This window comes from Mytilus trossulus, chromosome 1 (genome assembly GCF_036588685.1).
Source record: "Mytilus trossulus isolate FHL-02 chromosome 1, PNRI_Mtr1.1.1.hap1, whole genome shotgun sequence".
NCBI lineage: Eukaryota > Metazoa > Mollusca > Bivalvia > Mytilida > Mytilidae > Mytilus > Mytilus trossulus.
In genome coordinates, this window is record NC_086373.1 from 102,294,937 (window position 1) to 102,321,868 (window position 26,932).

The 26,932-nt window shown below is 32.1% G+C and overlaps 2 protein-coding genes across 2 annotated transcripts in view; one reads left to right on the forward strand and one right to left on the reverse strand.

Annotated features, from left to right (window-relative positions):
• Positions 1-1,935, reverse strand: part of LOC134705443 (uncharacterized) — a 58,739-nt gene extending 56,804 nt beyond the window's left edge. Inside the window, exon 1 of the mRNA XM_063564172.1 lies at positions 1,759-1,935. The gene's annotated coding sequence lies outside the window, so the exon portion shown is untranslated. The remainder of the gene's footprint in view (positions 1-1,758) is intronic.
• Positions 1,936-11,432: 9,497 nt separating this feature from the next.
• On the forward strand, positions 11,433-25,232 carry LOC134711480 (flavin-containing monooxygenase 5-like). The gene is made up of 7 exons (XM_063572090.1): positions 11,433-12,038; positions 12,578-12,633; positions 16,087-16,274; positions 16,837-16,994; positions 18,425-18,619; positions 19,578-19,675; positions 24,438-25,232. The coding sequence occupies exons 1-7, from the start codon at positions 11,468-11,470 to the stop codon at positions 24,789-24,791; spliced, it is 1,620 nt and encodes a 539-aa protein (XP_063428160.1). The 5' UTR covers positions 11,433-11,467; the 3' UTR covers positions 24,792-25,232.
• Positions 25,233-26,932: the final 1,700 nt, after the last annotated feature.

Genomic DNA, 26,932 nt, shown 5'->3' on the forward strand with positions numbered 1-26,932 from the left:
TTAAATATACTTTTTCACTTTTTTGGTCTTTTGGAAAATGTTGTTTGTGCTGTTTAGACCCTTCTACAACGAATTTTGTATTCATGCACACGTATAAAAATTGCGGTTTTTTATCCATATATACATGTATATGCATATAAAATAAATAGTGACCAAAAACCCAGAAGCAAGACGTTTTGATAGGATTCACGTAAAGAACATTGTAAAGAACTGTCAAATATTGCATTTTGCAATTCATGTATGAAAACAGGACCAATATATAATGTCATATTATTATGCCATGCATAAGTTTGGTTCCATCTTTATAAGTCAAAGAACATTATTAGCAAAACTTTAAAAGGATGAAATTTTTACAATAGAATAAGTGACATTTCTTACTTTGGCACATACTTGCATCGTTTTAATGGCTTTTAAAAGTTATTATTTGACCTTCTTACAGCTACACAATATTACATTTATTTAGGATAAAGATGATAAAAAAGCTACACAATATTCTATTGATTTAGGATAAGGGTAATAAAATGCTTTGAGAATTGACAAAATAAAATATTGACATAATAAGTGTAAAGGTTTAATAATTGCTAGTTATTTCTTATCGTTTTCTATTTTCATGTCAATGACTTTAACGTCATTTGTTTACATGTACATGTATACATAAATCTTAAATCCGTTTAAACTGATCGTGACCTTTAACTTATTCTAACAGAAGTATATAAAGTGCCGTTAAACTAGAGTTAAACCTTGACGACAATAATGCAATAATCCAAAAAATTGTCGGGATTAGGTTTTGAAATAATAATTCTTCACGGGTAATGAAACAGGTTTTTTACACCAATTGTTTACGTAACCTTTCTTTGAATATTTAACACTGAGTGGCCTTCGAACCGTGAGTGGCCTTCGAATCTCAGCATTAACCTTGTGTTGAATTTATTTCTTGTTTAAAATTACGATTGCGACTTGATCTTATTACTTTTAAAATGAAAGTCAGTTGTTTCTAATAATTGAACAGAATGTTGCTTAAATTTATATTAATTTGTTAGCAGCATAAACTACGTATAAACAAACACAATACTAATCTCTCTAATATATATACGTCATTTAGTTTATTTAAATTTTCACTATAAATGAAAATAAATGATAATAAATAATATAAATAATTATATTTATTAAACCATATATATGTTGGTTCGTGTATTAGTATTGGTGTCGATTAGCACCTAGCTTTGACATACATGTGAGAAGTCATTCGAGGGAAGTGTTGCTCTTGCAAATGAAAATATTAGGACATTTAGATTAGCTGTACTTATAACATCAATATGTCGAACACTCGTAGTTACGTACAGTAGCACAATAAAAACTCCAAATATTTTAAAAACTTTAGACCATTCATTTGAAATGTTTTATTCTTCCCAGTCTAAAAAATATCTATTTCGCCTCTTTTTTTTTGACATGTGCCAATATGTTGAACACGCATAATAAGTATAGTAGCGTATCCAAATCCTACGTTACAAAAACCCAAATATTTTCAAAACTATAAATCATTTATTTAAAATGTTTTATTCTACCAGAAACACATGTATATATGTCTCTGATCTATCTAGTATAAGACATGTCTATTTCGCTTTCTTGTTTTGACATATATGCACCATATGAATTTTCAGAATTGACTTATTATATCAACATGTCTAGGTTTCTATTTTCATTTTTGGTTTGGAGCCATTTCACCTGTATATAAGGAATCACCTGTTGACCACTAACCTGATATATTAGCTGTCACTCCACATTATCACCATTGCCGTGTAATCCAAAATATTTCACTAAAACATAAAACTCTTATTTACAATTATGTCCCTTTTATCTTGAAAAATTTAAAATGTATACATGTAGATGTTCAAAACATGAAATCAATCAAAGGGATTTTAACGCATGCGTTAACTGACCATCCTCTATCGATAAACTGACCACTAGAAATTGTTTGATTACACAAACAATACTTGAATAACATACCTAGGCAGATTATTATAAATAATATAATACACAACGGGTGATTAAATGTATCGGCTAAAGAGAAGACTTGTATGGTCATGGAAGAAAATTAGAGACTTTTATTCACGTATAGAAATTAGTATTTCAATATTCTATATGAATACGATAACTATCTGGACAAGTACTGCACATATTAATAAAATACTAGTCGATGTGTAGTTCAAAAATCTACATGTAGCAACGATTACACAAACAAAAAGCGTACATTGGCACTGGCAAAATAGCAATAATTACAGACTTGTCTCGATGAACAATATGCAAATAGTGAAGATGCTATGTTTACAGTCTACCATTCTGTTCTGCTCTTTTACAGATAACTTGTTTTACATTCTAACTCGTATTTTTATTTGAGGGGGGGGGGGATTCAACAAGTTTTCTGCATGACGAATTACTCTTATAAAAGGCTCTAGCATTTAACAAAACAAATTCATATCACTAACTTGAAAATTAAATACAGCATAGATGATGTTAATTGCGAATGCTCTATTAATAGTGATAAGAAATATTAACATTGATAACTATAACAATAGCAATCTTAACGGTTAAAGGGTTTGCTTTTACATTTGACGACCATTGAAGGACACAAAGGATCAATATTTAATGACAAGTACATGCGCACAGAATTTTACTTGGTGTTCTAAGAATCTAAACCTTCTCTTGAATAGAAAACAAAGACAAATGAATAAATAAATATAATACAATAAACAGCGGGCAATTAATTGAACGTGTATTTGTATTGACTAAAGAGCATATAGACAATCAAATTCAAAAGTATGGTTATGAAGGGGGCGAATAAGTCGATGAAGTCAGAATAGATAGTTATGAATATAAGCAAATTAGTTTCTCCTTTTTGTTATTTGATATACAAACTAGACTGAAAGTGTACATTGATTTGGCTGAATGAGAAACATAGCGATATAATCAATGAATTAATTATGGCAAATGCAAACCAATTAAGCAGTTGTTTAGTCAGTTTTACTGCCATCCTGATGACGTGGGAGGATTTCGATATAGTCACATTTGAGCAGGCGTATACTAACATGACCTAACCATGCTATGAACATGCAGCAGATAGGATGTCTTCACGGATGAAAGCTACTCAAACTGTTTAAATAAACATTTTAAAACGAAGAGAATAGTTTTATTATTTATATATTTTCTGAAATAATATCAACATGTTCAAATATGTTATCCAGTCTAGCAAGATTCTATTGAAAAAACTATACAAAAGTGTACTGTATGGCAAATAAACTACCCATATTGAGAGTCAATATTTATCTTATGGGTGTACACGCTTATTGACTGGTCATAAATTCGGACACCTGTTGACCGTTACAAGAAATGTACATAAACTTTTGTACATACAAAGTGTATGCTAGAAATGGTTAAAACATGTAAAAGACAGAACTCTATTTCAGTCATTCCGATTGTAAAAGTCCTGTCTGGAATAATTAATTTCTCTATAGAGCCGGAATTGTACTTGTTTGTTTAAAGATACAACTAAGTAATGAGTGGTAGAACATGTGACCAAACAACGTCAAATATAAAGTGATAATGTAAATTTCTTCTGTTTTATACGTACACGTTTAACTTGATATTCCATATGATTGAAGGAGAAGGTATGATAAGCTACATGGATACACTTTAGTGAAAAATTGAATACAATTGTTTTTTCATCAAATATATGTGCTTTAACTTCCATAGATGTTAATGCTTCAACCTTTTATCAAACTTAAAGACACGTACTCGGACTAGTAAACCAAATAATCGATACTTTTTGGTAGATATTAAAACAATATATTTATGTATTAGTTGAAGATATGGAAAACCAAAATGGATAAAAGTAGCACTGGGGTATTCGTCAACGATACAGAAACCCAGCAATATCCATGGCTCTATGTTAATGTGTATACATATAAATGCGACTTTACGATACAACATTTACATATAAAAAGATAATGTGGTTTGATTGCCAATTATACAACTTTCTACTATTATAGACCAACATGACACAGAAGTTAACAACTATAGGTCAACGTACGACCTTCAACAATGAGAAAAGCCAATACCACATAGTCAACTATAAAAGGCCCCGAAATGACAACGGTAATACAAATCAAACAAGAAAACTAACAGTCTAATTTGTGTATACAATAATCAACGAAACGAAAAACAAATATGTTAAATAAAGTTTGTATTTTGCTATATGCTGATGATGTGGTTTTACTTGCAAACGATGAAAAAGAATTACAAATTTTGTTAAATGCACTAGATGTGTGGTGTGGAGATAATTGTATGACCATCAATTCCAAAAAGTGTAATATTGTGCATTTTAGAACACCTTCTGTTGATAAGTCACATGTTGAATTTAAATGTGGGAATGATATCATTGAATATTCTTCTACTTATACATATTTGGGTTTAGTTTTAAGTGAATTTTTAGATTATAATGTAACTGCTAAAGCTGTTGCAGCTTCTGCAAATAGAGCACTTGGCCTTGTTATAGCCAAGTGCAAAATTTTAGGTGGTGTTACTCATAATGTCTTTTCAAAATTATATGAGAGTTTGGTGCTTCCAATTGTTGAATATGGTGCTGGTATTTGGGGTTGCAAAAATTTTTCTTTTATAAATGCCATCCATAATAGAGCTTGCAGATTTTTTCTTGGAGTGGGTAAATATACTCCAAATGCTGCAGTTGCAGGGGATATGGGGTGGATACCTATCTTTCAAAAACAATGGCAATGCTTAATTCGACTATGGTGCCGTTTGAACAATATGAGTTCTGAGCGTTTAAACAGAAAAATTTTCATATGGGCAGACATTATGAGTAAAAAACATAAGTGTATAAAAAATTGGAATTTTTATGTAAGGAAAACGTTTTCTGAGTATAGTGCAGAACATTTGTGTATCATTACAGATTATGTTGATAGTACCTCAGTTGTCAATACTGTTATGTCTAAAATGTTTAGTCAATATGTCGAACAGTGGCAAGGCAATTTACAATCAGAGAAAGCTTTATCTGGTAAAGGGGGTAACAAACTTCGCACATATAATTTGTTTAAGAACAGTTTTGAAACGGAAACTTATTGTAAAATTCCAATGCCATTTTCGCAAAGGAGTTCTTTTGCCAAATTTCGATGTGGTGTAGCACCACTAAGAATAGAAACGGGGAGATTTGAAAAATTAATTTTAAAAGATCGAGTATGTGATAATTGTACGAATGTTTTAGAAGATGAAGCCCATGTTATTTTATCGTGTCCTTTGTATGATGATTTTAGAAAAACATTATTTGATGAAGCAACACATTTTAATAGTGATTTTATGTCTTATGATGATAAACAGAAATTAGTGTTTTTATTTACAGATAATAATATGATTCGTAGCTGTGCCAAAGCCTGTAATCTTATTTTAAATAGACGTAGAAATGTTTTATACTGTAAATAATGTTAATGTCAATATGTTTTATAATAGATGCATTCTTTATATAATTTTTAATGTTATAGTCTCTTATAATTCTGTACAGAATGGCTCTCTTTTTATATTTATATATTTTTACATTTAATGTAATGTTGTATTATATATTATTGAGAGATGAGACTTAAATAAAATATTGAATTGAATTGAATTGAATATGTAACACAGAAACAAACGACAACCACTGAATATAAGTTCCTGACTTTGCAATTGGATAGGCACACACAGAATGTGAAATGGTTAATAAAGTTTGAAGGCGCCAAACCTCCATATAACATGGGACAGTGGCGTTGCTACAGCTTTTAAAAAGGGAGACAAAGACAAAGCAGTAAACTATCGACCTATGTCATTCACTTGCATATTATGTTACAAGTTAATGGAACACATACATTGTATTCACAAAGCATCGTATGAACCACCTCGAAAATAACAACATTCTCTATGATCTCAAACACGGCTTCCAAAATTCACGCTCATGCGGAACTCAGCTACTAAGTACTTTCCTTCATATAAGAACTATTAGAAACAAACACAATAAAAATGTTCAAACAGATATAATTATTGCGGATTTTGCTAAGGCAATTGATAAGGTTCCACAGCGAAGGCTTCTCTATCAGTTACAGTATAATGACTGGCTGATGGATTTCAGATAAATGAACTGTGCTATCTGTCACCAAAAAGAAACAACATCTTTTTTTTTTATATATACAGCACAACTACATTTTAAATGGCCATACACTTGAATCAGTAACATCAGCTAAGTACATTGGTGTCACAATACAATCAAACCGAAGTGGGTCAAACATATAAATGACATTACATCCAAAGGTAACAAATCACTGGGTTTTCTAAAACGAAATATCAAAACAACAAACCCACACATAAAATCCCAGGCATATCAAGCACTCGTCAGACCCAAACTTGAATATTCTTGTTCTGTTTGGGACCCTCACACAACATATTTATAGGCATATTTATAATGCAAAAGACTCCAACAGACATTCAAACTTCCCGTACACAATACCACAGTGGAACCAGCTCCCTAGTTCAGGCATCATCCATTGATAGCTTCAAGGAACAGCTCACTTCAGCTGTTCTCTATTCTATTAATTAAAATAGATATAGGAAGATGTGGTGTAAATGCCAATGAGACAACTCTCCATCCAAATAACAATTTAAAAATTAAACCATTATAGGTTAAAGTACGGCCTTCAATTAAAAGCATTTATTTAAATTGTACATAGTTTTAATCATGAATTTGCACTTTAATTACATTTGTTTAAATTGGAGTAACAAAAATTGTAAATTTTCCACGTATGCGAACAGTTTAGGTGTAATCATCGGATGTCGATGAATATTGTATACCAAAAGAAGACATGCTCCTTTGCGTCAGGCACAAAACGAAAGAACGAATGAATGATTTAATGCATATTTGTCATTAAAATATATTTTAATATTAAAGTTCCACCTGAATTACAACAAACAGTTATATTCTAATGCACAATTGATAACTGATGCACTGACATGATATGATACACATTATCTTTTCATTACTAAAAAAATTAGTTCAAATCGAGACGAAATGTAACGAAAAGGGGGGGGGGGGCTTAAATAAAATAGAAGGCACCCTCCGTCCTCTAACCTAGGACATTATTAATACTGTGTAATATTATTATAAGCCTTTGGGAACACGATTTACGTATTTATAACACTTATCTTGATTTTAATTCTATTTTAAGTTTTATGTAATCTGTCAAAATTATATCAGTATGAAAGTTATAATCTGATGGTATTAACTAAATTAAGTATCATCACTTATTCTTGTGTAAGCTGAAGTATGTCCACTTACATACTTTCTCAATTCTACTTTAAACATTGGCGCAATTATAATGACCAGCTTTTTCTGAGTGAATTAGCAGTAATAGTTTAAGATTCGCTCACTCTTTTGATTGTGACGTCCTCCTTATGCTAAATAATCACAAATCTTTGCTTCTTTTTCGATTTAATCCCCGTGAAAGCATTCTTAATGTTATGTGAAGAAAAGTAGGTTTAACAACAGTCCTCATACAGACCAACTATAATTTGATAAAATTTGTGTTAATTAACGTGTTCCTAAACATGCTGATATCATTTCACCGATCCGCAAGGTACTTTGCAATCCGAGCGGATTTCAACATCTTAATATATTCCCAAAATATACATGTTTCGCAATCTAACAACTAAAAGAGTCTAAAATAGTCGTCTTGTCTGAAATTTAAGTGGTTCTTTTTATTTGATGACACAGTTAACTGAGTTTGGATTCGAATAGTGAGTGGTGCATATACACAACAGGAGACGCTTTACTCCCGAGACCTCCTCTTAGTGACTTACTTTCAGTTTAGCTATATGTTCTGCTCACTTTAGCCCTTCCTCTGGTAACTTTGACGTAAAAGATCGATTTATTATCCATACCCTCACAATGTTTGGCAAATCGTCACTCCCAACTTTCCACATATTCTGAATACTTCTCCAAAAATCCCTTAGCAAAAGGCAAAATCATAAGCTAAAACACATTAAACGGATGAAAACAACAGAAATACTCCTGAATTGTTACAGACATTTCCTTGTCTAGAAAATGGTGGACCAAACACCTTGTTTTATAGCAAGCTGAACCTCTCACTTATATAACAGTTGCATAGAATTCCATTAAATTGGCAATCATGTGTAAACAAATCAAACAGACATACTAGGTATAAATGTCAAATATAAGGGAACAGCAGTCAAAACTGTTTTATAATGGTAATCACTATAAAACAAACAAATATGTCAACAAAGAAAAAACAAAATAGACCTGATCTTAGATAGATTAAGGCTCTAAAACAACTAAGGCTTTCAAATATTCTGTTTTAAGCCTGGTATATAAATGTAAATCGATTAAGCGTTTTCGGGTGTATGACATTTTTAATTGGTTGTATTCAAATTTTCTGATGAAGTAAATCCAGAAAAACGAAAAGAACGTACCAAATCTATAAAATGTTATTTTCATGCCATCCAGGTAAAAGGTAAATACGTAGCATCGATTGCGATGTTTAACACTTTTACATTCAAATGCGAACTCAGAAGGACCTGGAAACAGTTGCATGAACTCTAAACAGAGCAACACGAGCTTCAGTTAATAATTAGATGATGACTATTATAGATCGATGCACAACCTTTTAATATAGCAGCTTAATATTGCCAGGCTCAGCACAAAGACATTCAGAAATAAAAATGACCCTTTACAAAAAAAAAACGAAGCTCTTTTCTGGATTTATTTCAACCAAGAAGTGTCAAAACCTAGTATTGAAAAGCCAAAGATGTAAAAGTACAGAAACATACAAAGAGCTATATGATAAAAAAAAAATTCTAACTAAAAGACAACACATGTAGTTAAATGCCTGTAAGGCAAACTAGGTCAGATAACAGAATACTGACTACTGCTGAGCTCATGATACCCGTGGGAACTAAAAGTCCACCATCAGAGGAGGAATTCACCCAGTGCAATAAAAAATAAAAGAAACAACACTTATAAATGGTATGTGGTAGATGCTTGTATGAATTTGCCTGTACCAGGAACAGTCAAAGTTATTGATGAAAGGCAAGGATGTGCTAGGTGTAGAAACAGTCACACCTGAATTTCGATCACCAGAAAGAAGACATGTATTAATTTTGCTGCATATGATATATAAAATAAATGCACAGTCATGTTTTAAAATCTTCGAGTTGGGTATAACACCAGCAGAGAGAAAGCCCCAGTGCAATAATTACATGTAAGAAAGACAACAACATTTATAAATGCTATGTCACAGAAGCGGTTGTGTGAATTTAAACCTGCCCCAGGAACACTCGGTCAAATTTTTGCGAGGCATGCAAGGATGTACTAGTTGTAGAAACTGTCATTTCTGATTTTCTATCACCATAAAGAAGATATGTATAAATTTTGCTGTATTTGATATACAGTTCGGTGTAAGCCTAGGCTCCGTGTTGAAGACCGTACCTTGACCTATAATGGTTTACTTTTAAAAATTGTGACTTGGATGGAGAGTTGTCTCATTGGCACTAATAACACATCTTCCTATATCTATATATTATATATAGTTGTCTTATAATCTTGTAGTAAGACGCCTCCGGGTGAGGAAATTTATTCGATGCCTCTGCTGGTGGACTATTAGTCCCCGAGGGTATCACCAGCCCAGTAGCCAGTACTTCGGTACTGGCATGAAAATACGGATTTTTTTGTGTTATTAAATTTGCTGTTACAAAATATTAGAAATTATTATAAATTAAGGAATGTATCTCCCTCATGCAAAGCTCTGATTCCTTTCTAGAATTTGACCATACTTTTTGGACCTTTTGGATTATAGCTCTTCATCCTTTATACAAGCTTTGGATTTCAAATATTTTGGCCACGAGCATCACTGAAGAGACATGTTTTGTCGAAATGCGCATCTGGTGCAACAAAATTGGTACCGTTGATTTTATTACTACCACTGGGTCGATGCCTCTGCTGGTGGACTATTAGTCCCCGAGGGTATCACCAGCCCAGTAGCCAGTACTTCGGTACTGGCATGAAAATACGGATTTTTTTGTGTTATTAAATTTGCTGTTACAAAATATTAGAAATTATTATAAATTAAGGAATGTATCTCCCTCATGCAAAGCTCTGATTCCTTTCTAGAATTTGACCATACTTTTTGGACCTTTTGGATTATAGCTCTTCATCCTTTATACAAGCTTTGGATTTCAAATATTTTGGCCACGAGCATCACTGAAGAGACATCTTTTGTCGAAATGCGCATCTGGTGCAACAAAATTGGTACCGTTGATTTTATTATTGCTTCATTGAAGACCTATTGGGAACTTCTGCTGTTGTCTGTTCTATGGTCTTTTGACACATTCCCCATTTCCATTCTCAACTTTAAACCTGAATCTCACGGTTCTCAAAGACCTTTATCGTACCGCTTAATAATAAGGTTACTGTTTACGTCTAAATTTACAATTGGAGTATGAAAACAAAAATTAACATGAAACCGTTACAGGAGAAAGACAATAACAATCAAAACCAAGTAAACAAAGACTCACAAGACCAATGGACATTTACATCAACAGTTATAAATAATAGATAAGAAACAACACGAACTACACTAAAAACTAGGAGTGAAATCAGATGCTCCGGAAGGGTAAGCATTCCCCTTTTGAAAAATTGATTGTTTATGCTACACAAAAATAAATGTTTGAAATAATACTGATTTCTAGGTAGTCTATAATTCTTGATATGGCAGACACATGCAACCCGTCCATACGCGTAAGTGAACAAATGATAAAACAGGTCAATGATTATTAATTGGCAAAAAGTAAAATAACAAAAATACCGAACTCCTAGTAAAATTCAAAACTGTAAGTCCCTAATCAAATGGCAAATTCAAAGGATCAAACACAGCAAACGAATGGATAGCAACTGTGATATTCCTCACTTATTAAAGGCTTTGTCTTATGTAGAAAATAAGGGATTAAAGCTGGTTTTATTGCTATCTAAATCTCGCACTTTTAGGACAGTCGCATAAAATTCCATAATATTGACAACGATGTGTGCCAAAACAAACAGCTATAAAAAAAAATACCTTAGCTAAAAATATTGCAACGAATTTTTGATATCATCAATTGGTCGAACATTTAACATAACTTCAATACAGATATATGGGCTTCCCTTTTCTAGTATTCATTTGATTTCGTAAATCTGTGTATTAGAACATCTTGATTTCAAAAGATAAATAAATTTTCTCGATTATCCCTGAACATTGATATACTTGTCTGTTATACTGGTATAGCATTGATAGCACCATCATATTCCTGACATTTTCAAGGTTGTTTTAACATTTGGTGTAATGCAATGAGAAAGAAGAGTGTTACATTTGTGAAAACGTCAGACATGAAAAGACGTGTAGCCATTATTGGTGCCGGTTGTAGTGGTCTAACGGCAATTAAAGCTTGTCTGGAGGAACATTTACAACCTGTCTGCTTTGAGCGTGAAGATGATGTTGGAGGACTGTGGAAATACAACGATGAGCCCAAGATTGGAAAGGGGAGCGTGTTCAAAAGTACTGTTATCAATGTTAGTAAAGAAATGATGGCGTTTAGTGATTTCCCGCCACCAAGACATCACGCTACATTTGCTCCCCATCGTCAAGTCTTGGATTACTTCAAGTTGTATGCAGAAAACTTTGGACTGTCAGAGTTTATTAGATTTAACACAAGCGTTGAGAAAGTTGAACAGGCAGACGACTATGAAGAGACTGGGCGATGGACAGTGATATATCGAAATGAGACAACTGATGACGTCAAAACAGAAATATTTGACGGCGTAATGGTATGTACCGGACATCATACATTCCCTCACATGCCAATATTTTATGGGAAAAGACAATTCAGAGGAAGAATAATGCATTCACATAGTTACAGAGACAGCACAGAATTTGCAGACAAAAAAGTTCTTGTAGTTGGTGAGTTGGTCCTCATACTTTATGTTTTCAAGTCAAGTGTTATTGTAAGATTTTTACTTGTATTTTCTTTTCATTATTTGTTGTGTTTAAATATTAAAAATTATTTCAAACTTATTCGGACCCAATTTCATATACACCAAACTGAATGTTACAAAATCACGTCTGAAACTTCTTCTCTGTTTTTTTTTCTGTATTTATCAGGTCACAATTTTCTCATTACCACTTCATATGCGGCAAGTAGATCGGCTTTAATAATTTGAAATGTGTAAACACTGTTCGGATCCCGAAGATACCTACTATTGGTTTCCAAATTCCTTTTTTCAATATTTTGAAATAATTGTTTCGTCATATATTTCTCCAATAGCACTGACGGAATATGTAGGTGATTTTTAAACTGTTTTCTGTTGGGTAATGCTTTGAATAATGAGTTGGGTATTGTAATTACAAATTTTCAAAGGACCAGATGATGACTGTTCATTTTTTTTTATATTATTTCAATTGAAATCACATTTATTTTCTCTATTTTTTTTTATTTATAGGTTTGGGAAATTCGGGAGTTGATATAGCTGTAGATCTGTGTAAACATGCAAAGCAGGTACGTTGTAGTTTCCCTATTCTAGATTATTTATTTGTATACATACATTATTATTTACAATTTTTTTTTATATTTAGTAAATTTCACAAAAATGCTAACGACTAAGATTGATCGTAGGTAAACTGAATTGTTTATGACTTACGATCTTTTTTTTAAATTGTCTTGAATTTTGAATATGAGAATAAAAGAATTTGCAAATTTCTCGTTATTTTCATGTATTTTCATGAAATAATAACACGTTTTGGTTTTCGCCACATTTCAGTTATAATATTGTTTAGTTTATTTCTGTCTAGACCATATGTGATATGATTGCCAATGAGACAATGCAACTGAGATCACTTTATGCCTTGTTATATCGAGTGATTATGTGAATATTTCATAGTAATACCACTTTACAAGATAACACATGATTACGAGTCTTTAACCGCAGTAAATTAACTATTCATATCTGTTCTTTCAATTATATTTTCCCAATAGAAATATCCTTATCATTATATCATTTTTGGTCGTATAATGTGTTTCATTTAACATTTGATAGCAGCTAACTAATGTTGTCTAATTGATTCTTTATCGTGCAAAAATGTATCTTCGGAGACAAATTGTTTTACTTTTTGGCTATCACAAAAATAATTATAATAGGAGCAATTGTTTAGGGTTTATCAACGAAACAATGAAGTTTCGGTGCATGCTTTAACGATTTAACCTGACAAAAGAATGAACTGACTCCATATTGGTCCATGTTTGTGCTACAGTTTAATTTGATTTCAACAAAATTTTAGGAACACAAATAAAACGAAAAGGGTCCTGTTCTTGGACAATTCTTTACGAGTGATAAGATTTAATTTCGGACCAATTTAAAATTTGCATTTATTAACAAAGATGAGCCATAGGTACAAGTGCAAGCTTGGAAACAACAAACACAGATGAAATCTGTATGAATGAAGATTGATATGACTACACATGTTATTAATAAGTCTTCAACTTTGTATTTGTTTGGGTTATAACTATTTTGATATGAGCGTCACTGATGAGTCTTATGTAGACGAAACGCGCGTCTGGCGTACTAAATTATAGTCCTGGTACCTTTGATAACTATTAATAGTTAGTCTTAACAATAACTAAGAAATTTTAAGACCCGATTATGAAAATGTATTTTCTACAAATTTTACTTCCTGCTTTGCAAAAGGTCATGTTAACACTATATATGACTGTATATGACGTTGTTTTATATGTCTTTTTGTAAGAAGCCTATATTCGCTAATATCTGTCAAGAAGTTTTCAGATTAGCAGAAATTCATCCGCCGTGTAGCCATTATATCTTTTTTTATGTGATTCAAATAATGCGTTTTCTTGAAATTTCCTTTTGTCCTTTTGAATGATTTGCAGTAGTTTGAAGATGTCTCGATTACGCATTAAAAACGTAGGCTGCATCAGCTTGCTTACAGGCCAGACGAAGAAATAGAATTGCGACGTTAAGGATCACTACATTTCTATCTTTTCTGTTTGTTTCAAATGGTATTTTTTCTCCAAGGAGTATTTAGCAAAAGAAGGGGGTTATGTTTTTTTCTAACTATATTTTAACGAACTTGAGATACTGCACAAACAAACAATTAGCCTCACCCTTTTTCAGTAATGCATTTATGAGTGAATCGTTGTTTGAGTAAAGACCAGTGGCAAATATTTCTGTCAGTGTGTACGTTCAGTCGATTCGGGAAGATCTTTTCAAATGAATTATGTGTTCGGCAATGATGATAGATGAGTCTTGTCTGTCTTGATAAGGGGTTAATAAGGTTACGTAAAGTATTTTATAACAAATAAATATATCAAGTTTAGACAAATATTTTTGCAAAGAACTTTATTAATAAGTGTTATAATTATCAATTTTGTATAAAAAACGCTTCTTTTTTAAAATATACATGGGCAGATCATAGTTCTGAATGCTTAGTTTTGTGTAAACTTAACCTACACAAGGCCTACATCGACTATCGACTGCGTGTAGACGAAACATGATTTACACTACATGTAAACATTGAGTTTTATCAATGAGAACGTAATTATGTTTTTAGTTTATGTGTGAGTAACACTAACACAACACTGAGTTTAGGTCAATGTGAACACGGCCTTAGTCTTTAGTTTTCTATGGTGTGTGCTGTGTACTATTATTTGCCTGTTTGTCTAACTTTTTTATTAGCCATGACGTTGTCAGTTAAGTTTTGATCTATGAGTTTAAATTCCCTATTGTATTGCTCGCCCCTCTTTGATTATTTGCTTCAATTAGAGGATTTTGTTCTAGAATTTTTTCAAATCTTCCCAAAGAAATAATTTTTATTATGTATACATTGTCTTGATGTCTTTCTCGTTCAGTTTTGAAAGTCACAAATCAAAATGTTAATGTTTAAGACAAAGTTTCAAAGATGCACTATAATCTACAAAAAATAAAGCAAATTTTCGGTCGATGTCAATGCTGGTGGACGTTTCGTTTCCGAGGGTATCACCAGTCCATTCGTCAGCACTTCGGTGTTGACAAGAATATCAATTATATGATCATTTTAATAAAATTCCTGTTGACAAAACTTGGAAAACTAATGATTTTCTTTTCCCAGGAATAGATTACCGTAGCCGTATTTGGCACAACGTTTTGGAATTTTGGATCCTTAATGCTCGTCAACTTCGAAATTGTTTGCCTTTAACTTTTTTTATCTGAGCGTCACTGATGACTCTTATTAAGACAAAACGCGCGTCTGACGTATCAAATTATAATTCTGGTACCTTTGATAAACATTCCAATAGAATTGCGAAATATGTATTTGAAATTACTTGTCTAAATTTTAGATCTTTACTAGAAAACACCCGCACTATCGTTGGATCAAAGTACCTACGCCTTATTTTGAGTTTGTATTTTATTTATTCTTGTTGCCATCTGATTAAATGATGCACTCCTTACTCATCTTTCAAAATCTGTATACTCGAACCTGTCGACCTAGAACACATGTATGATGCTGGTGCTACCTGATCAATCTATTTATGTTTTACCAAATGGATTTTGCTCGTTAATTAAGTTGCCATCATACTTTTTTGCAATGCAATATATCAATTTGATGGAAATCATAAAACTACATGCATGCGTGTTTTTGGGTATCACCATATGCGATTTTGCATGAAATCGAATAAATGTACGCTCTCTAATGATTTAAAAAAATCAGAAAAATGAAAATCGGAAAGTTTTATATCGCCGCTGTATTGTTCGAGGTTTTTATGGACATACATTGCAGACCTTGTCGACAGTGTACCATTTATGCTTCCCGCATATTATCTTTCAAAACATCAACAATACACTTAAACTATAGTGCATTCATTTGTTTAACTACTAGTAAGTCTTATAAGAATATAAAATATTCTGAATTTGACGAGAAACTGTTTATTCAATAAGTGCAAACCTTCTGATTGTCCTAGGTATATTTAAGTTCAAGAAGAGGTGCATGGGTTATAAGCAGAAAATTTCTATGTGGCATTCCAGCTGATGCATTTGCCAACACCAGATTATTATTTTCCTTGCCTAAATCTTTCCTGAAGTGGGCATTCCAATTCTTTGCCAATTTACATTTTAACCATGGATTATATGGATTAAAACCACAACACAGGTATATACAATCTTTAATCTTATACAATAGATTTTTTTTAAATATGCAATCTGGGTCTAAAACACTTTGGATATTATAATGTTGCATCATTGTTTTTATAACCATCCTTTCTTTAACTTTTCCGTTTCTAAATTTTGAAATTATAAATAAAGGTTTCAACCCCCTCAAAAGTGTCCTTAGATGGATTTGGCTATTCAGTTCTTATAATTCCTTCGATTTTCAATATTTGGCGAACACATACAATGCATTGATTAAACATCTTCTTTAAGGTTTTGACTTTTACACATTTGTTCGGTAAACATTTTTATCCGTGTAATTTTCCTTTTCCTTTTTAAACATATATTTACACTGTTCCTATACCGTGTAGAATATGTCAAATTTTAGCACACTCCTGTTGAATGGTTAAACGTATTTACCCTTAATTTCCATTTTATTTTTAAATTTTCTTTGTGATGAATTTTTCAACAGACGTTCTCTATCGGATAGGGAAGTGGACATTCCTAAATTATATTAGGAAACTAATCTTTATAACTTATTTGCTGAAATGAGATATTTGTCTTAGAGGTCTTGAAACGCACCCTACAATCAGCGATGACCTTCCAGTAAGAATGTTATCAGGACAGGTGATCCTTAAACCAAACGTCCAGCATTTCACAGAAACTGGTGTTATTCTAGACAACAATGAATGTATTGAAGTTGATGATGTTATCTTTGCAACAGGTAAATAAACGGATTTACTGTTGATTCTCAAATATTGTGGTGACAGCTACTTTCAATGGGAAGTAAAATCACAAAAAAAAACTGAACTCTGAGGATGATTTAAAATGGAAAGTTCCTAATCAAATGGCAAATCAAAAACTCAAACACAAACTGTCATATTCCTAACTTGGTACAGGCCTGTTCTAATGAAAAATACGAGGGATTGAACCTTTTTTTTATAGCTAGCTAAAACTGTATCTGCAAGAATATCATAATTATATAGACAAATCAGGATACAAACCATGTGTACACTATCAAGATATAATATACAAATATTATTATCAGGTATTGAACTCATCAGTGATGAGGAAAACGAAAATATATTCAAAGTTGTACAAAGATTTATTTTAGAAACAGGGATTTAGTTCATAAATATATTTTTTTTATGTCGATTCAGATGTTGTAACTTTAATCTAATGTAACCTCATTTTCGAAACATCTACATATTTCTCAGCTACATGTGTGACCACAACTATAAAACATTTTTTTCGATCAAACTTACTTCTGAGTAACGGGCAAACCACAGAATAAACATGTAATGTGAATTCAAAATTATATTATACGAGTTTCTTATACTATGTTTCTAGTTTTATCCTTTTTTTAAAAGGAGACGGATTTATCTAAGTTCTTCTTATTTACAAATACAAGTACATGTATTGTATTTTGTGCAATTTTGAAAAATAAAATATTGTTTAAACTAAACCTCTCACTTGTATGACAGTCGCATCTAATTCCATTATATTGACAACGATGCATGAACAAAACAAACAGACATAATAGTCAACACTGTGTTTATCTCAATCAAAAATTTATTGAAAATAAAACGGCATGTATTAAACTCATGTTGGATTATTCCCCTTAAACCAGTTTATTTTCGCGGGTTACATAAAAAGAGCTGGAAAACATTTACTTGAACACCCGTAAATCTGACAAAAGGCATATACAGAAGTGATAAGATAAAATGTAAATTGTGTTTTACAATATCAATAATAACGTTATGCACTGTATAAGATGATGTGATTATTCTGCTTGCATATGAACCATTCACATAAACTGATGGAATAAATTAAAATAGACACTTAACTGTTTAAAAGTGTCCAAAATCTTTCGTTAGACGAACCTGAACTTTGAGGCTAAAATCATCTCTTACCGGACCTACTCCTTTACCAATTTTCTACCTAGGAGTTCAGTATTTTTGTTTTTTATTACCTTTTGAAAGTTTTAACTGTATCAAACAATACTTTACCTGGAGAAAACTCGCCAATTACAGTAGGTATACTCATATGTATATGAACAAAAGCTACAGAATTCCATAACATATTATAAACTATATAACAAAATAGAGACTTACGTATGCGTTCAACCTATACAACTTTACACTTTATCTTTAGGGTATGATTTTAAGTTTCCGTTTCTCGATGATCAAGTGATATCAGTGGACAATAACAAAGTCTATCTGTACAAGTATATGTTCCCGCCCCACCTTCCTTACCCTACACTGGCATTCATTGGACTGGTCCAGGTTGTTGGTGCTGTCATGCCAGTCTCAGAAATGCAATGTCGTTGGTTTACAAGACTCTTAAAAGGTATGTGTAAGTAGTAATAGAATTTCTGTAACTCTTCCTTTGGTTTGTGGATAAAAAATTACAGAATCGCATTAAGTTTTCCTCTTGATCTTCCTGTATATCATAATTGTTTTTATGAAGATTAATCGTTGTTGTATTATACGAGACAATTTGAGTTATCTTCCTTTGGTCAACTGACTTAAAAAAGAAACTTATTACCTTTTCACTGTTTTACAGTACAACGGCACTTCAGTAATATTTATAAAAAGATATAAAGTCTAAATCAAATTCATTTTAAATCATTTTTCGGGGGTTAATACTTTTTAAACATCATCATCAGCTTGGTCTCGTTTTGATTATGCCATGTTTTATAGCTCAAGATTTCTATCAAACGACAATACCAAAAATATTTTTGAATACCAACTATACAAATCCTAGTCTAAATGAAGTGGTATTTTCTTTTATTTCCAACAGTCTGTTTAACACATTCAGTAACATTTAAAAAAACAAACTTAACTACACAGTAATGTCGCTCATTATTATGGAGATCAAAACATTACCTTTCATAAATGATATTCAACTAATGAGTATAAACGACATAAGTTTGGAACTGGTGAAATATAAAGGAAATTTCACGATAAAAAATAATTTATAGTTTTTGTCTTTGTCAATGTTTCACGTATGCTATTTCTAAACACTTATTTGTGATTTCCTTTCTTTTCCTCTAATCACAGAGCTTCTGTAAGCGATTGAAATAGAATTACATGTTTTATCTATAATAAAAAAAAAAGGATAATGCTTTGGTTAAAGATCTAATGACTATCTTCGATTGCACTGAGAAACTAATATCAGTTCATTTTACAGAAAATTGAATGACGAATGTGTATTGTGATTTAACAATAGTGTCAATAGTTATTACCTTTTTCGTAAAGAATTTAGGTGATTGAATATCATATTACAAACATGTATCAATTAACAGGTGAGAATACATTACCGTTCCGAGAAATAATGGAGGAAGACATAGAACAGAAGAGAAAACGTTTCCGCTATATAAAAACACAACGACATACAATACAGGTACCTGTAATGTTAACTAAACGATTATTGATCTTGTATAAGTATACACTTTCCATCTGTAATGAGATATTTGCTAAAGATACAACTGTTTGATTGTGAAGGATGTAAATCTACACAAACACGTGCTTAGTCTTTAGTTTTCTATGTTGTGTCTTGTCACAAGTGTGTACTATTATTTGTCTGATTGTCTTTTTCGTTTTTAGCAATGTCGTTGTCAGTTTATTTTAGATCTTTGAGTTTGACCGTGCCTGTGGTATCTTTTATCCCTCTTTTGGAAGAATCCGTAGTTCATGTTTACACAACCGAACAGTAGCAATTCTTAGGCGACTTTTTGAGGACAGCTAAACTTTTAATCTACTCAAATTATCCTTAAACTTCCATTCAAATCCTTTCTCGGGGGTTGATACTATTCAAACATGGTCATACAGTATGACATGATTTATAGAAAATCAATCAAAAGACAATGCCAAAAACATTTGTGTACAAACTTTAACAAATATCTCTGAAGCTCTTATTCAGCCACATAAATAACCTGGAATATCTATCTAGCTCGCTTTCATTTACACAAAGAACCTTCCTTTTGTAGTTGTTTTTGAATGCTTCAGGGATTAATTTTCATCTGGAATATTTTCTATAGAATATTCAATGGCTCCGAATATAATACTATGATTTCTGCTGGAGGTCAGATTCGTTAGCTCTAAAATTACAATACTCTGTAGTAACGAGTTTTAAGTATTTTTTAGGTCAAGAGAAAATATTTCACAAATGAAAAGTTGTACGATTGCAGAGTTAACTTAGTGATACATACTTCTACGAGATAACCATTATTTCATGTAAGGTTTTGATTCGTTGAGCGGTTCTAAAAACTATTTTCTATACAAAAATGTACTTGCTATCGGCTTCAGTTCTAAAACTAAGTATACATTCGTTTAATTTCATATTTGACAGAGTTATAAGGCCTTATTTTGCAGGATTAAAAATCTGTCGTGGTTTAATGATGAAAAGTCATGGTTCTTATAGAGATCAGACTTATTGCTGAAACAAGATAAATAAACAATTACTAGTATAACGAATACGAATACATCTGCAAATGATAAAGTACATTTGTCCTTAGTTGTGTCAATCAAATTATCTGCCAGTCTTAGCTATCACAAAGATGGGTCTTTGTCTTGAAGAGCAATTGATATCGATCGCGATAGAAGGTACTTTAGACTGGTGTCATATGAACGTTTTCTACAGAAACCATTGAAGTGCAAGTCTTATGGTACAATTGATCAATAGTTTAAGTGTGTTCTTGTCATATAGTTTATCTTGAATGCCAATGACAATGAGTTGTAATAATGACATCCAAGGCACTGGGTCTGTTTCGGTCAGTTGTTTTTAAATTTGTGAACCCCAAATCGATTATAAGTAACATGCAGGAATGGAAATATGACAAAATCCAGAGGAATCTGTAGAATCGATTAAAAAAGCAAATCTCTCTACATTCTAGAGTGGTCATAATTTCTCACTTACTTTGGAATTTTAGCTTTATTCTACACATAACATAACAAAAAATGAATGTATTCTGTGTCAAATCACATAAAAGCATAAAGCCAGACATGAAAAAAATAATGCTTTAGCCATTTCCGCATAAATAAAGGCAACAGTAGTATACCGCTGTTCAAAACTCATAAATCCATGGACAAAAAACAAAATCGGGGTAACAAACCAAAACCGAGCGAAACGCATTAAATATAAGAGGAGAACAACGACACAATACCGACACGCAACACACACAGAAACGGTCCAAGCATCAGACAAAACACCACGAGAATAACAAATATAACATGAAAACCAAATACATGAATTTGGGATAGACAAGTACCGTGCCACGTCTTATCTCAATATCTCAAAAATAAGAGAAAACACAAACGAATCAAGCGTTAAAATGCAACACACAGAGAAACGAACAATAATATAACGATGACCATCTTCCTGACTTGGTACAGGACACTTTTAAATGGGAATAAAAGTGGTGGGTTGAACCTGGTTTTATGGCATGCCAAACCTCGCACTTTAATGGCAAAGTTAAATATAACATTGAAATGACAACATAATATTACAGCACTACAATAAATAGAGAACATATTAGACAAAGAAAAACATGATTAATAGAAAACAAAAAGCATCAGGTTTAAAATTCAATACGCCAAAAACGCGCCTTGTCCACACAAGACTCACCAGTGACGCCCAGATATAAAAGATCGAAAGTGAAAAAGTACAAAGTTGTACAGCACTGAAGATCAAAAGTTGAAAATGTTTCGCCAAATACGGCATTGTGTTTATGCCCGGGATAAGAACATTCTTATTATATAGAACAATTCGTGCTATTGCAAACAGTAAATTTTATCAAATGAATATGAAAGAGATATACACAAAGAAACTGAAGTATTAACTAATTACAGAAAACTAAACCTGAATACATAACGCCTAGATATAAAAGATCGAACGTGAAAAAGGTACAAAGTTGTACAGCACTGAAGATCAAAAGTTGAAAAGGTTTTGACAAATACGGCATTGTTTTTATGCACGGGATAAAAACATCATTATTATATAGAACACTTAATGCTATTGTAAACAGTAAATTTTAACAAATGAATATGAAAGAGATATACATAATGAAACTAATTACAGAAAGCTAAAACCGAGTTTATCACAAAATAGACACACATCCGAATCAGTCCAGGCGTCAACGTAATTTTAAAAAAATGTGACGTCACATACGATGGCGAAAAGGCAGAAACGTTATGCCACATTTGAATCTATGAAATTTAGAAACAGCATGACGTCACATATGAAAAACTTTCATTCAAAAATGAGATAGAATTAGGATTGATTTAGAACTAAATACTGATAATTCATTTAAACAAAATGCATATTGCAATACAATGTACTTATTAATAGCAATTAACTGTAATATATATATATGTCCAGTTTGTTATGAATCCAACTTCAAACGTAAATAATCGTAGAAAATTTAATATAATCAATAAAGAGGAGGTGATTAATTTATCTATCCGTCACACCTAAATATATAATAAGAAGACGTCAACACATTTGACAAAATCTGATGAGAATTACAAATATAACATTAAACATGTAAACTAAATACATGAATTTGGGATAAACCAGTACAGAAACACGTCTTATAGTAATGTGAATTCACATTCAGCAAAACAGTCACAATCGGGAATAAGTCACGTTTGGTAATTAAAAGATTAGACGACATAATGACAAATAATAAGATATAATTTCAACATGCAGAAATGTTAACAAAGAACATTTCAAAACAGTTCCTTTCGATGACTTGGGACAATATTTTATTTCTTTTGAAATAATAAGTTTCTACATAATTTCAGAAGATTTTGTATAAGAGCAAATGTAAGATAAATCTGCATTAAAAAATGAATGATACGTACAGTGTAAGGGTAGAAATAAGATATTTGCTTAGTACTAACTAGAGATCAACCAATGGATCTTAAACGTTGCCTTTCGATCATCAACAATGCAAAAGACATTATTACCCTATTCGGAGACAACATTTTCAAAAGCACGCAACTATTTCATCAAATATAAGGCTTTGTGTTTTTTTTAGTTGGATGGATAGTTAGTGTAAAAATGTGCATTAATGAACATGAAAAATGGGATTATGGGATTTAATCAAACGGGAATTAAAATTTAAAAGTACAAGAATAAATAACACATGGTTAATCTGTTTTAAATTATTATGTGTTATTAATAAAATACAGCTATAGGTTGTAATGCGATTACTTTAAGGAATAAACATGCCATGGTTTAATATTCAAGGGAAATGAGCATGCCATGGTTGAATATCCAAGGGTAATGTGAAAGTTAAAAAGTTTAATGTTGACATTTAACGTACAAGTCGCAAATAGATTTTTAACTGGCAACTTCGTTGTTACAGGATCGTATTACACAAATCTAGTTTTTAGTGGTTGTATCAACAATTTGTTTTCAGAATGATTCCTTAAGGTCTTCCCTGTCTGATATTTTCTAGTATTATTAACATACTTTTATATTAACTCAAAATATGCAAATACCATGCAGGGGAACATGCTGCCTTCCCCTAGTTAAATTCAAATTTAAATTATAAACTGCCCTAAAAAAAAAAGTGGACCCCAGTCCTCATCGAGTCTTTGCGTCAATATATCTTATAATCTGATATGCACCTTTCAATTATGTATGTATGAATAAATGAAGATAAAGGTACACAACCGTTAGAAAGCAACCAAATAACAAACACCAATTTGGATTAAATAAATACAACCGTGGAAGCATTATAGTGACGTGATGTCACTATAATATTTCCATGATTTGGTCTTCTTGAACAAATATATAATATGGCAAATTTTATATCGTCGCGCGTTGAAAAAAAGTAGGTGTTTTTGTTTTAGATATGATTCAGTACATGTGTATCCCACTGAAACTTGTTATTTCGGAAGTTTAATTTAGGAGATAACTGTATTGTATTTTAAGCTTGGCCTTCGTAAAACGTCGATTTTACTGTCGCAAACTGAGTTTACCTAGCGACGCTACAAACTAATTGCATTAGAATGAATAGTTACAGTATACAAAATAGTGTGTAAATCGGTTGCACTGTAACTTGATAAAATGGTAGTAAAAAAAATACTAAATTGTGTTTTTTTTTATTTAAATTATTGAATTCAGTATTTATTTATTATCTGTTTATATTTTTTAGTCATTTTATATTGAATATATGGATGAGCTTGCAAAGGAAATTGGCGCGAAACCAAACTTGTTCCGAATGATTTTCAAAGACCCCATCTTGGCTTTCCACTGTTTGTGCAGTCCCTGTATTCCTGCCCAGTACAGACTTGTTGGTCCTTGTAAATGGGATGGAGCTAAGGAATGCATCAAAACAGCATGGCAACGGAGCTTATCTCCCTTGTCAGAAACGTCATTTCCCTGGAACAGAAGTGACGCCAAGAAAAGTTCGACCGACGACAAAAAGTGGTTGACTGACGACATATCCACTTCCGCTGTAGTCACAGTGCTCGTCTTTATTGTAGTTTACATGTACTTTTTCACCTAGAACTCACTTGGGTAGTTGTAACTTTTCAATATGGATGTTATTTGTTGAGTATATCGTTTTACTCACTGTATGTACGAGTCGTTAAACTGAAAATGCATTTGCTTTGTAAATGCAAAGTTTAAGTCATATAGTGCATATATATTTAAATCTGTCAACTTGATAAATACACATGTCATATCAGGTATTGGAAATCGAATTTTCACAAAATAAAAGCTTAAAAAGATAACTGTAGGTTTATGAGAGGATCTGTTTTTGACATTTTAACAAAGTGTTATCTTATTGAATACTAGATATGTCTTTGGTTTATTGACTATTGATTTTCTGTGTAGAATGGTTACTCTTTAAATGCACGGGAAAACGACGAAAGTATGAGTTTAATGCAATCACACATTGATTGGGATATAGTAGGTTTTTTTTATAATTTGGAAGCGGTTTTAATGTTTATGTTCAATCTATTTATGTTTATTTGTTTTGTTTGTATGAATTGTCATCGTTTTTATTCATTCCTAGAATATGTCTATTTTTTTAAATTGTCTATTTATATAGATTAGACCGTTGGTTTTCCCGTTTGAATGGTTTTACACTAGTAATTTTGGGGCCCTTTATAGCTTATTGTTCGGTGTGAGCTAAGGCTCCGTGTTGAAGGCCGTATTTTAACCTATAATGGTTTACTTTTTAAATTGTTATTTGGATGGAGAGTTGTCTCATTGGCACTCACACCACATCTTCCTATATCTATGTAGACCACTTTCTCTTAAATTTTTGTTATATTGATCGCATCAAGTGGTAAAATATTTTTTCAATTGGGTTCATTCAACAAAATCATATTTAAATGTCTTAAAAATCTAACTAGATATAGATAGGAAGATGCGATTTGAGCGCCAATGACACAACTCACCATCCAAGTCACAATTTGTAAAAGTAAACTATTATAGGTCACAGGTACGGTCTTCAACACGGAGCCTTACCTCACTTCGTATATTCTACTAGTTTTTAATATATCGGGTATTTTCAGTTAGATCAACAAAGGAGAAAGTCCGGTAAGGACCGATTTTGGCCTCAAATTTCAGGTTCATCTGACAAAAGATGTAGACCACTTTTTAAACACTGTAACGTGTAACCGGGCCGGGACGTTTAGATGTTTTTATCCTCGGGTTCGTACCAGATTCCTGGGATTTGAAAAGCAATTCAAAAGTTCTAAAGTCAATAAAAAGTTTACACTATCACTAACAAATATGAAACAAAGACTTAACTACATAAAACGATTTGCAACACCTATCAACCTAACCCGAACTTATTGAATTGAAACTTTTTAAAACCCTTTCTGTCCGATTCTGTTTAAAACCAACTGTTTGAAACTCTAGTCTGGAACCTAAATGTATAGAACTGGTTTGAAACCTAAATGTATAAAACTTGTCTGGAACCTAACTGTTTGGAACCTGTCTGGAACCTAAATGTTTGAAACTGGTCAGACGGTTTGGAACTATTGTCTAAAACCTTAATGTTTAAAACGGGGCTAAACCTGAATAAAACGAATGTATGGAAACTATTCAAACTGGTGTAAGCTTTCGTATGAAACTTTATTAAATAAACATGTCTATAACTGTCTGAACAACAGGGCAGCAGTAAGGCATGGTATGTCAGCAAACACTCACTGCAATAGTGAGAGATGTGAGACGCAAAACCTTAGCACCACCCCTGTTTGGACAATCTGTACCGAACCAACAGTCTCAGCCCTTTCTATATTCTTTTCACAGGTTCCAAGCACTTCACTTTACTTAAACTAAACCGTCTGCCTGCTATTCACTTCTTTCTTTCCAACCTATTCGATGTTAACTATCTGCTGTCTTCGGTACAAATGACGATTTGAACTGAATAGCTACCCATTATTTATACTTCTAACGTGGACCTCGAAGAGAGCACCCTAGTAACAACTGTACAGGTAAAGCGTCTGATAGCAACCAAGGATAAAGGGATGATTTTTGATACAGTTTTCAACGATAAACGGGTGATATGGGAAACTAATAGAGATATCGGAAAATATATAACTGTAGAACTATTATAACCTTCTTAAACTGCAAATTCGTAACAACACTTTTAAAAGTGTCTATTTTATTTAAATCAATTAATTTGTGTGAAAG